The following is a 13,693-nucleotide window of genomic DNA, read 5'->3' as shown; positions in this document are numbered from 1 at the left end:
GCTCCTTTGTACTTACCTGAAAGGTATAATATCCTGTTATAATGTAATAGTCATGAGCCTACCTAGTATACAGATTTGGTTTCTAAATACCATTTCCTACTCAGAAAAAAAACCGGTATTGGCGAAATGATTTACTCTTGTTCTGGGGCAGGAAAAGTACATGGTAAGCTTGGAATCCCTTATTCTATTAGAAAGTGAGGAAGTACTCACAAATTTATAGGACTGTGTCACAAAGACATAAAATCTAGCTTGAAGAAATTCTCACTGGCCAAATTTCAAACAATTTGAATTTCAAAATGGATTATGATGATAATGAATTATAACACATTAAATGAGAAATAATAAAAGAATCCATGAGTTCACAGAGATACTTCCTCCAAAATAAAGAAATGGAGGGAAAAAAGGAAGCTCTTATTTAAGGAAGAAGAAATAATAGAGTTAAAAATGATCATTTTTATCTAAAATATAATAATTATTCAGGCAAGACTCATAAATAGATACTAAAAAACATAGGGTGAAATGTTGGGGATTGAGATATTTACACCATGACAACATATCAGCAAACAGCTTATTTATTAATTACAAAATGAAACAGCTGTATCCATAATGAAATCTGACAGGTGCTGCATTTACATTCCCAATAATGGGACAGATCAATATCATGTCATATACCAGGAAGGACACAGAATCACCTGTTGTCAAAGAATTTAAAGTGAAAATAATCATGAGGTAGACCCAGACAAAACCATAGTAAGGGCCAATTCAGCAACTGTACAATTCTGCTGGCTTGGATTCTGCAAAAAGGTGACACTGTCATAAATGTCAAAAAAAAAAAGGGAATAAAGGAAGTGTCACCTTTAGTGATTAAAGAATAAAGAGACAAGATTTTTGATTGGGCCACATCATAAATGTAATTGTGGGGTAACTGGGTACATTTGAATATTTACTAAGTACCACAATACTGCTACTGAAAGTGGAGTCCTTGACTCAGTGAATTCATATTATTCCACAAGGAGATTAATACAAAAATAAAGAGTATGCATTTAGGAAATTCTGTAATATTTTGATGCTGTGTACACTGGTGCACTGGTGCTTGCGCCTATGTTAGTAATTCATTTTCATTTTATTTTACCAAAGTATTGCTTCTCAATTGATTGGAAGTAAGGAATGCTGACCCTTCTCAGATAATTGGAGAAACATTGTATTAGCTATTATTGTTGTATCAATGTTTTATTTCTTGAATGTTATAATGGCATTAGGGTTATGTAGAAGAATGTCTTTGTTTCCCGCCTCTTACAAGTTACAAGGTATATTTAGTACTTAGAGGGGGAAATTATGATATATGCAGCTTACTTTCAAGTGGTTCAGCCAAAAACAAAACCAAAAAAAAGTGTGTGTGTGTTTGTGAGTGTATGTAGACTGTGGCAAAATAATAAATACTGGTGAATCTGGTTAAAGAGATTATGGTGATTATTATACTGTGTTTTATGTAAGCTTGATATTTTTCACAATAAAAAGGTAGGGACAAAAGTTGTCTGGAGACAAAGGAATCTTTGCAGCCCATAGACCCTTAGATTTTTATAGGTCTCAAAATATATCTCACTTTAAATAATATCTCTCTGTTAGCTTATAAATTCACTGTCTATTTTAAGAGTTGTGAATTTCAAAATAACATTTATAATTTCAATGTCTTAATTATTACAACATAGGGCATATTAGACGGATAATCTCAAATATATTCAGGAACTATAAGAATAAGCATCAACTATGATCTGGGTATAATGCTGTTAGGATAAATAGTAATTGAAATAAATTCAAAGCTGTTTCTGCAGCTGCTTTAATTCTGCTATAAGTTGCATTAAGTCCAGAATTATTTAATTACATTATTATTACTTTTTATAAATCAAAGTCAACCCCATAAATCTTTATATAGATTCTTATATTATAATTTGCTTCATAGCTGGCTTCTTCCAACCTTCCTGTAAGGCAAATTGGAATAATTTTTACACTAAAGGATAGAGAGGAGTAACTTGTTCTATGTCATGCTGAGAGCTAACTACATAGGCAGAATATAAAGGTACAGGTTTTGCAGTATTAGCCAATAGAACCAATAGTAATAGTAGTAAGAAATATCACATTTTAAAATCAAACTTTGATTCCCCTCCTGCTCCCTAAAATATTAGTTATACTCCTGGTTTTGTTTCCCTCCCTGACTTTGACCATTTAAAAAATTCAAATTCAAATACAAATTTCTTATTTAGGACATTCTATTATGTGCCATGCATGGTGGGTACCAAGCAATGTATGACAAGATCAACCCTCCAGTTGATCATGGCATATGAAATGAGGCAGATTTCTAAAGATGTGCAATAAAGTGTTACGTGCCAGGTGAGAAGTTTGATTGGGACATAAAGGGGATGCTCAAATTTCCCTAGCTAAGGAGAGTTAGACATTTTCAACTTTCAACAGTCATATTCACTGAGATAATTTTGAAGAGCTATTCGTAGATGTTGAAGAAACACAAATACTTTACTCAGTGACTATCATGATGCTCAATTGATTTCGTGTTTGACTCAACTTTCTAATATTCCAATTTTGGCTGCACAGGCCAAGAGATTAAAAGCCTAAACAACATTAAACAGAACAATCATAATTACAATGCTACCGCTTAGACTGCGATAGTATCTTCTTGTTTATAAAACTACTTTGCTCTGTGTTTTTCCATCAAGGCGTTGCCACCAGAGAAGCACAGTTTCCTTTTGGGATTGTTCTGTCTTGTTTCTTGTGTGGTCCATTCAGCCTGTATTGATAATTGATTCCAGGCTGATATCTTTCAGGTCTTCTACTTCTTATTCACAATAAATAAATCTATGCATTGTGTGCCCATCTCAGCAAATGCTGTTTCTGGTATATGTCATGTTAATGTATTTTGGGCCCTCTTTAAGAAATCAAATATGCAATACCTAACCTTACAAAAAAGATACACTAAAGGTAGCTATTCTTATTTCTTTGGATAGGAGTGCTTGACACAGATTCTGGTCTATACAAGGGTTTCAAAAATGCTTTCTGAATAAATAGGAGGCTGTCCTAGTAGATGTGGTTGTCACATGAGTATAAATGAAAAAACAACATGACAGTAAGAAAGTATGTTCTAATCAAAAAAAGTAGTTTGCAGGAATTAATTGAATAATAGTATTTTTAGTTATTTAAGTGCCATTTTTATATGGCATGCATTTAAAAATAATTGCAAACATTGATATTTATTAAAGATTAATTAACACAGTTGTTTTTATGAAGAGAACTCATGCCATCTCCCTGTTTTCTTTTCGCATCCTCGTTTAGTCCTCTACTTTTTTCTTTTGTGGGACATTTTCCCTAACACTTTGTGTGGCTTAGCTATCTTTTGCTACATTTATTCAAACATGTTTGGGGATATACAGGGTTAAGAGCATTAGTATAGAAATCTTAAAAACAGAAAACAAAAACTGATACTATGATTCAGAAGTTAAAGTCTTTTGTTTCTGGCTCTATTTTAATTTTTATTTTTCACAATTTTGCTTTTGGTGTGATAAATACAATGCATGCCAATATTTTCACTGCTTTTTGGATGACTGAAAAACTTGATTACAGAAGGTGGTGGGAGGAGAGATTGAAGGAACATTAGCTATTAGAACATGGGTGATTACACTCAGAGATTTGCTAATATTTGCGAAAATAGAATAGTTAACCAATTACTCACAGGCATAGAAATTTATGACTGCTGAATTTTTTTTATATTATAATTCTTTTCTTGTTCAATAGTGGATGATTACATCTATATTTTCCTTAAGAATTGCGTCTTTGCAACAGCTGTTCATCCTGATATCATGTTATGTCAAGATGGTTGCTGACTTAAAAGGTCTTGCAATAAATGTTATTATATACCTAATGAGAACTGACATATTACTGCTGAGAAATAGGGAACCACATCAAAGCATCTAGATTTGTGCTCAGATAGATTTGCTGAACTAATGCAGCCTTACCACGAACCAGGGCTATGGCGTTTTCTTGACTATAGAGCTACTGTTGAACTTTAGATATATTTTATGATTGGAAGTCATAAATCTTGACATAGAAATGAAAATAAGCTTACAAAGAAATTCAAAACAGCAGCAGGGATAACCAATCATTGTTCAAGATGGTTGTATTATTATTATTATTATTATTATTATTATTATTATTATTATTTTTAAATGTGGTCATGGTAGTGGTCTGGCTGTAACTGTGGGGTCAATTAAGAGTTGGTGAGAGCTGTGAGCTCCCCATTTATCTCCCAGAAATTTGAGTTAGCCAGTCTCCTGACAGCAGTAAGTTTAAGAGTGGGAGGCGGGGTTTGTTTTCAGTGTACTCAGGTTTGAAATGAGGCCACAGGCACTTAACAAACCATGATGAGCCTGGCCTGACATGTTCACTCAATGGCTTCCCAGAGGGTTGGTGTGGTTGGACAAAACTCTTTCTGAAAGCGATTTCCCTTAACCTGGTTAAGTAATGTTAGCAAAATCATTCTAAAGGCCAACTCATCTTAGTGGGAGCGAGAAAAAGTCCAAAATGAAATGTGAGAGAAGCACTCCCTGCACGGTCACTGTTCACTTTCATGAAGGGCTTTTGGATGGCACTAGATTCAATGTGTTGGAACTGCCAAAATGCTGTACAGCAGTCAAGGAGTCCTGTCACATGTTATAGAACAGATGAAATATTGATATCCTCTTTTTTGAGGTCTGGGAAAAGGGTAGAAGTTTTTTTTTGATAGAATTGCGGATGTTGCAGTGCTTTTACCTTAAACATATTATGTATGCCAAAAGAACAACAGGTGTGCTCAAAATCTTGGACTTTAAAATGAAGTTAAGAGAAAAAAAATTTTAATAATGAACTCTTTTTGTAATTTTACTTTGATTTTAAATGGTATGTTTCTGTGTTGCTGGTGTCAATGAATGCTTTGCATAAAAACCCCGAGTGCATTCAGTGTGTCATCACACCTTGCCCACAAGAGTAAATGTTTCATCTTTTCTAAGTGAGCAGTAATGTAGGTTAGGGGAAAGCAATTGATTTGTTGACAATATAAAATCTACTGGATTCATTACAGACACAGAGGAAGGAAACACAAGGTCCATTGAGCCATTTAAAGTAGGTATTCCTTCATTTTAATAATTATTAAAGAATAATGGCAATGTAGTAGTACAAATCTTTACATCTTTTATAAGAGCTTTTCAAAATTAGTCATGCATATTTGCTCATCCACCCTGTAAGGTGAAGGAGATTTCACTTTGGTTTTGAGTAGGAAGTCATATTAAGCAGATACCAGCATTAGCCACAATTCTGTGTGTCAGGAGATGAAATCCACCTTTGCAAGTATTCCTACTATAAATTCTATACATTTTTCCTCAGCCAAGAGACAGAGCCATTATTTTAATGATTAAGCAGTGAGTTTTAGCAAGAACGTGGCTTTCGTCATGGAAATATTACAGGAAGTAATTAGTGATATTGTGCATTTCAGGAGAACCTGGTGATTTCATTTCATACATAGTTCTTATGTGCATTGTCTTAAAATTTTCTTTAGTGGTATATTTACGAGATGTAACATGTTCAAATTTTTTTGTTCAACAATAGGGTGATGAAGACCTGCTGAATTTCTGTTTGCCTCATTTTTGGTCATTGTTTTTGGTCATTTATGGTCATTTATTCCTTATGCTTTTTTTTGTGAGCAATCAGAATAAAATATTTACATGGACTAGACAGCAAATAGCATAAATCCACTCTCAAACACTATTGGAGAAATTGAATATAGACTATTTTTGAATTGAAAAGTTTTGTCTGAAGTCACTGATTCATTTCCCACTATTCCCCTCTTTCTTTCACCTTTCACACCACTAGTTATCTCAGGTTACTTAGCATTTTATGTCTCTGCACCTTTGCTCATGCTTTATCCCTTTCCACGGAATGTCCTATTGCATATCAGGAAGTCTCAAACAGGAGCTTTTCCTGCTAAGTTGCTATAGTTCTATGTACTCTTTTATACTCTTTATAGGGCTTCTACATTGTATTGAAGCCCATAAGTGGCTCTACTTGGATTTCTCCATGCATCAATCATGAAACAACCCTGGGCCCTTCTTTCCAAAGAAAACACACTCCACAAGGCATTAGTGAAAAATGTGGAATTTATTGAAGAATTCATAGGAAGAGTTCTATACCACGCATAATACAAACATTTCCCCACCAGGTAGCCAGTGGCCATCTCTTCTCTGGTGCCAGTTACTGTGTCCCCGCCTCTTTCCATCATCCCCTAATCCCCAAACTGCCTACATGTCCATCCTGTGTTGGGTTAAAATCCCATGTAGTTTGCTCCCACGTCTACAAATCCTCGTCGTCAGCCCAGACACTAAGCTGACTTATTAAAACAACTCATGAACAAATGATGGGCTCTCCTTAACACACTCCCTCTTACACGAGCTGCTAAGAAAAACAAGTTTTTACTGCCTATTGTTATCATGGTCTAGGTGGTGATACCATGTCTCTCTTTTCTAGATTGTTTGCTCCACAAGGCAGATAAATGCGGCGCTCATCTCCACAATGCCTTTCCCTCCTAATGTGTCCCTTGTCTCAGTCAGTACTCCTGTATTTTACTCAGTCACCCAGGTGGGGCATCTGTGAGTCCTCCTTTAGTTCATCATATTCCTGGTGCACATTCCAGTGGGTCAACAGTTCATATTTATCTCACCTTCGACATTCTCTCAATATTCTATTTACAGATCTAGTTACAACTTCATTGGATGCTTGTAGTAAGCATCTGTGGGTCTCTCTGACTCTCATATTGCTGCCACTTTCCACTCCACTCTCTACTGTGGTAACCGCCCCCCCCCCCGCTTTGTTTGGCAAATACCTCATATCACCTGATAGAGAGAGAGAAGGAGATCCCCTATGTTCAGAAAAATGTGTGGTCTAAAGTTCTTTGCATAGTATTTCAGACCCTTTTTGGCAATTTTTTCTGTCTCCCTCTGTGCCTTATTACTCCCTTCCATGTACCACAAGTTCTAGACCCAAGGAGGCATTCATGCCAAGTTTCTTGTGCCTGACATGCATTGCAGGACCTTACACTGTTTGTTATGCCCAGGTTATCTTCTTCTCAGTGTCTTTACCTCACAAACTGGATCATCCCTCAGTGTCCAGCACAGATGTCAGCTTTTCTTTGATGCCTGACGGCACTGCATTTCCTTTGATGGTACTTCCTGCGCTGCATTCTGTGTTTAATGATTGGCCTAGATTTCTCTCCCATTAGTATGGGGAGCAGAAACTGGGATTTATTTATCTTAAAATCTTTAGTCACCTCAGGAATTAGTACTTATTAATTTATTCATTATCTATCTATTCATAATATGTTTTAGGCAGTAAATGAAGTTGTGGGTACAATTTAAAATCACAACTGTGAGAATTACCCTGAAAAAAAGGTCAGGATGTTATGCAACTTGGTCTATCCTGGGGAGATGTAGTTTTAAAAAGCAACACAAGTGCCACGTGAAAGTAAGTGATACATGCACTAAGATGTAATAGCTGAGTAGGAATTAAGTAATAACAATGAGCTGTCTTGTTGAAGAGCATTTCAGTTGAGGGGAGCTACAGCCTGTGCTCTGGAAGGAGGGAGCATGTCTTGTTTAAGGTGTGGATGAAGGTTACATGCCTTGAAAGCAGATGGAGATGGTGAGAGAAGGAATCGAGAGGTGAAGTGTGTTTTAGAACATGTAGAAAATGTTAAATGATCTAATAGAAACCTCTTTCGGGGATTTCTAACAGAGGATGACATGGTTATAATTGCTTTTTGAAAATATATCGGTTGCAAAATGGAGAACAGATTGGAGGGAGGCAAGAATGAAGGCAGCGAGAACAGGCAAGATATGGTGGAGGTAGGAAGAAGTGGCTGTATTTTAGGAGGGAAAAATTAGCCAGAGTAGGTATTGAATTGTTAAAGAAATAATGAAGCGTGTATTATGAGTGATGCTTAAATATACACTACATGCAACTTGAGGTGGTCCCATAAAATGAGATAGAAACATAAGAATAGAGTGAAGTTTTGGGCAGTGGTGATGGGTGGGGTGGGTGTGGCAGGTCATGAATTTGGTGTGGTTCTGATGTGTCTTTAGACATCCATGTAGAGGTGTTAAGACATCCAGTGAAACCCTTAGAGCTTGAGATAAAAATGTATAAAATTCTCGTAGGGTAATAATTAAAGCTATCAGCATGAATGAAATCACCTGAGGGAAGAAGGTATTATATTTAAAAAGCAAAGAATCCAGATCAAGCCAACATTTAAAATCTGGCAGAGAAGTTTGAGCACATCAAGGAGACAGAGCAGGGAGCTTAAATAGAAATTACGGAAGCTGAGGGCACAGAGTGTTTCCAAAAAGGGGGGAAGGATAGTGAGTGAGCATAAGGGGTAAATACCAAAGAGGTCTCTACAAAGGTAAGCACTAAAAACATTCTTGGATTGAACTACACTGGATTGAGGAAAGATGGAGAGAAAATGAAATGTAGACAGAAATTACAGCCAAGTCTCCTGAGGTGTTTTGTTGTGACGTGAAGGAAGAGAGACCATGTTTGCTGGAAGGATGTGAAGTCAATAGAGGATTTTGCATTTGTGATTTTTTTTTGTATTTATGTTATGAGACACAAATTTAGTCCACTTACTTGCTGATGGGAAGGATCCAATTAAAGATGAGAGGTTAGAGTTTAGCATGTAAAAACAAAAACAAAAACAAAAAGTGCTGATAGTCTGAAATCCTGAGAAATTTAGTGGGTCTGGGCTGATGAAAACAGAGCTGGGAAATAACAGATTTAGTCACAACTTAACCTTTTCAGAGGCTGAAGGACTTGACTGTTGGCTCGCTGGGGATTGATGTCAATTCCAACAATTGCGATCTCAGTTTATCCCGCTGGCGTTTTGACAATGCCAGTAGCGTTACACTCTACACCCACACAGCTCTGGCTGTTAGGGCTCCAGAGAGTGCAGAAGCACAGACTGCGTATGATGAGAGGATTCCCATCAGTTAAGGTTCATGAGGTGTCACCCGTATGGTAACTATACATGAACTCGGAGCTTGCAAAGGGGCTCAAATATGATTTTGTCTTTGTTAATCCATTGTATCAACTCACTTACAAGCCAGTTGTGTACTCTCTGGCATAAAATACACAAACACATGCGCGCATGTGCGCACACACACACACATACACACACATGCACACACACATGCACACACACACATGCACACACATACACACATACACACACACATACACACACATACACATACATATATGTTTTCCTTGAATTAATAATTGTCCTTAAGTTCTACCCTGATGCTGAGTACTTCTGGAAAATGAATTAGTGTCACTGGAGACTAGCACGAGGAGGATTTCTAAGCAGTTATGTTCTACATCTGTGTTATTTCACTACACATACTGGAAACCATTGCTCCTTTCAGTAGTTTTGATTTAGCCACAAACACCACAAGCAATGATATGTCAATTGCCTACTCTCCAATAAGTTATTGCTCAGGAACCAAGCCTCCCCCAGACATTCAGGAGAACCATTTATGCATAAAGCATACATTTAAAAGAGGGGAAATTACATAGCTGTTCTCAAATAAAGTGATTGCATTATGCCTGCCACACTAAATGCACACATTCTGAAGTGTCTGCATAAAAGCTTTGGCTTGAAAACGTCACTGGTCTTGTGGAAGTGATTTGATATTTAAAAGTCTTTAAAGGTGTGTAGCACATGCCAGTTTGCCGTTGTCACATAGCCAAAGCACTTATGTTGCTGGGTAAGCCATAGTTAAAAAAGCCATAGTTAAGAGCACACATTATTTTGCTGGCTCATTCTAGAGAAAACAATTTATGATTCAGGGAGGCTGTTCAACATTTCTCTAAGTGCTCCTAGTTCTAAATTAAATCTCTGCTGCCCGGCATAGCTGCCTCTGTGTCACTTGTTCGAAACACTTCAGATTGACAGGCATTATTGTTTTGCCTTTTTTTTTTTGTTTAACCTCAATTGAGTTTGAGGAAGGTGCAGTCATCATCCTTATCTAAACTGTCTCCGTGGTGCCTCATCATCTTCAAACAAATGGTGAGGCTGAAAGCCGAGCACAGATAACTTTTGACACAGATTGTTGAGGGAGGCTAGCCAAGAAGGCTTGCCAAATTTCTTACTGCTTAACCTTTCACTCCATGTTCAACAAGAAGAACCCATCTTGGTAATGGTTTGCAATTTGCCTTAAACATTTCCACCCATATTTAACTAAAGGCATATAAGAAATAATAACAGTGTCAAGGAACTGTTTTGTCCACACCTTCGCTTATATAGTTTTCACTGCAATGACAAGTCTATGCTAAGAATTGTACGTCTGGGTTAAATAGGTCCTTTCTACTATAAGGGAAACTATGGGGGCTTACTTTAATTCTAGAGCACCTATAACCAACACTACCAGGTTGATCAACAGGGTAATTGGAGCAGTAGGCAAATTTTGAGGCCACTGGCTTTTATTTCGTAGTCACACCTGATGTCGATTCACTGGATCAAATATGAAGAAGCCTAAATTCTTCGCTGACACCTCAGAGGGCTGGGACGGCATCCTCGGCCATCTCGGCAGCTGCTCCTCAGAGCAGAGAGAGCGCCCCACACCAGCCCGCTTCCTTACTGGTTGAAAAATGATTTTACTAAGAAGGAAAGGACGCTGTGTTTGCCAAGGGGCACTGTGGTCCAATGTGTGTTTATCCTTTTAAATTTAATTTGTTTTGTTCTTTTTGAGGGCCTGTAAATGCTTCAGGGATTTAGAGATGGGTAAACCATAAGTGACATTTGTCATAATAAAGTACAATCTTTCTGAAGACCCTTTCACCACTTGTGTGATGCTAACAAAAACAAGCTGACATGAAGACGAATACACACAAAATAGCCAGTGATGCTTGTGGTGAAGACTGCAGCATAGCTTGTTATTAAATCTTTCAGGCCTTAGCCAACACCTCGTGAGGAGTTCACTTGCCTTGCTTTCGCTTCATTTTATTCTCTCTTTTGCATTCCCATTCCAGATGCTCAGAATATTTTCTCTCTCTCTTTTTCTTCTAGTAGCATCTGAGAGGATTGGGAGAGAGACCCCAGGTTTTTATACTGTTTCTAAACTGTTCCAAGGAGCCGGACCTGTCTTGTCGTGGCGGAGGAGGGAGAAGGGAGGGTGGAAGGCAGAAAAGGGGCAAAGCCAGTCTGAACCTTCAGTATCCCCATGAACTGGAAGGATTCCCCGTCCCCCTCTCTCTCTTATTAGGCTTTGCTTCAGCTGTGGGTGAAAGCAAGTGAACAAAATCACAGAACTAGCCAATAGAAAGAGCAAGCTATGTCAAGGTCACCTGATCTCTGGACAAGCTTGTGGTAGATGGGGGAGCCTCTGTGTGTGTGTGTGTGTGTGTGTGTGTGTGTGTACAGAGAGCATGATAAATAGGGGTGTGTGGTGATGGGGTAGTGCACATATGTGTATCACCTAAAGAGCCGAGTCAGCTTGCACATCTTAACCCAGATTCAGCTAAGTGTCCCTGTATCACTCAGTGACCCCCTAGGTATGTTCTTACGTGCGACAGACAGAATAAGACTATGTGAGAGAGACAGAATGGGAATGTGCAGGAAGAGATGGCGGAAACACGGCGGGGTACAGAGGTGACAAATGACTACCCAAACAGAGTCAACGCCTTGTAAATATTCCATGGGACTTCTCGCCGCCTGTTCAGTACGAGGAACTGGATCAAAAAATGGCTTGCTCTTGACCCATGGAATGGGGCCCTGAACTGAAAGACAGACATGGGCATGTATTTAAGGGTTATTCAAATGGAATTATCCAGCAAAAATGTGGGAAACCCAGTTTACTTGTGAGAGGACCACTAATTACAGCGAAAACTATTTTGATTTTCCAACATCTCTGTAATATATGGTTGGATTGCAAATGTTTCTGCCCAGGAAAAGGAAATTGAGAAGGTGGGAGCAGGAACAGGGAAATACAGCTTCTATTCCAGACTATACTCTCCCTGACCAGAAGGGCCAGAGCGTTACATGAACAAGCCTCACTGAGAGGATGTTGATATGAGAATGGCGTGCATGATGAGGAAAATCAGCAGCCACTTTTGCTTACATCTTTCTCCATCTGGGTGACATGCACCCTGTCTCATTGCCTCTTTGATTGTTGGCATAAATTCCTCAAGTTGAAATTAAAGTTCTTTATGTCTGTTTGAAGACAACAAAATAGGAAAGTTTGATGACAGTTATTGTTTCAAGAAGTATGTCACGACTCCTTAGTGAACATTGAAATCCGTTTACTGTGTTTTGATCACCATTAAAACATAAATAGGGCTCTCTGCTCCTCCCGTTCGACGGACAGCCGCGTTTTCCTGCGCAGTGCCAGCACGACCCTGAGACACGATGGTGAAAGTCGGAGTGAACGGATTTGGCCGTATTGGACGCCTGGTCACCAGGGCTGCTTTTAACTCTGGCAAAGTAGATATTGTCGCCATCAATGACCCATTTATTGACCTCAACTACATGGTCTACATGTTCCAGTATGATTCCACCCATGGCAAGTTCAAAGGCACAGTCAAGGCTGAGAATGGGAAGCTTGTCATCAATGGAAAGACCATTACCATCTTCCAGGAGCGAGATCCCGCCAACATCAAATGGGGTGATGCTGGTGCTGAGTATGTTGTGGAGTCCACTGGTGTCTTCACTACCTTGGAGAAGGCAGGGGCTCACTTGAAGGGTGGAGCCAAGAGGGTCATCATCTCTGCCCCTTCTGCGGATGTGCCCATGTTTGTGATGGGTGTGAACCATGAGAAGTATGACAAGTCCCTCAAGATTGTCAGCAATGCCTCCTGTACCACCAACTGCTTGGCCCCCTTGGCCAAGGTCATCCATGACAACTTTGGCATCGTGGAGGGACTCATGACCACAATCCATGCCATCACTGCTACCCAGAAGACTGTGGATGGTACCTCTGGGAAGCTGTGGTGTGACGGCCGAGGGGCTGCCCAGAACATCATCCCTGCTTCTACTGGAGCTGCTAAGGCTGTGGGCAAGGTCATCCCTGAGCTGAATGGGAAGCTCACTGGTATGGCCTTCCGTGTCCCTACCCCCAATGTGTCGGTTGTGGATCTGACCTGCCGCCTGGAGAAAGCTGCCAAATACGATGACATTAAGAAAGTGGTGAAGCAGGCATTGGATGGCCCCCTCAAGGGGATCATGGGCTATACTGAGGACCAGGTTGTTTCCTGCGACTTTAACGGTGATACCCACTCTTCCACTTTTGATGCTGGGGCTGGCATTGCCCTCAACGACCACTTTGTCAAGCTCATTTCCTGGTACGACAATGAATTTGGCTACAGCAACAGGGTGGTGGACCTCATGGTCCACATGGCCTCCAAGGAGTAAGAGACCCCTGGACCACCAGCCCCAGCAAGAAGAGAGGCCCTCAGCTATTGGGGAGTCCTTTTCCCAAATTGAACCCCTAACACACTGAGAATCTCCTGACCTCCAGTTTTCATCCCAGACCCCCTGAAGAAGGGGAGAGGATGAGGGAGCCCTACCTTGTCATGCACCATCAATAAACTTCACTGTACCCCCCCAAAAAAA

At 39.3% G+C, this 13,693-nt stretch overlaps 1 protein-coding gene across 1 annotated transcript; it reads left to right on the top strand.

Moving 5' to 3' along the window:
* The first annotated feature begins 12,424 nt into the window (after positions 1-12,424).
* Positions 12,425-13,621, top strand: LOC109389938 (glyceraldehyde-3-phosphate dehydrogenase-like). Its single transcript, XM_019655901.1, has one exon. It carries the CDS (start codon positions 12,491-12,493, stop codon positions 13,490-13,492), a length of 1,002 nt encoding a protein of 333 aa, XP_019511446.1. The 5' UTR covers positions 12,425-12,490; the 3' UTR covers positions 13,493-13,621.
* The last annotated feature ends 72 nt before the right edge of the window (positions 13,622-13,693 follow it).

This window comes from Hipposideros armiger, unplaced genomic scaffold, assembly GCF_001890085.2.
Source record: "Hipposideros armiger isolate ML-2016 unplaced genomic scaffold, ASM189008v1 scaffold_251, whole genome shotgun sequence".
NCBI lineage: Eukaryota > Metazoa > Chordata > Mammalia > Chiroptera > Hipposideridae > Hipposideros > Hipposideros armiger.
This window is presented reverse-complemented; position numbering and strand designations above follow the sequence as displayed.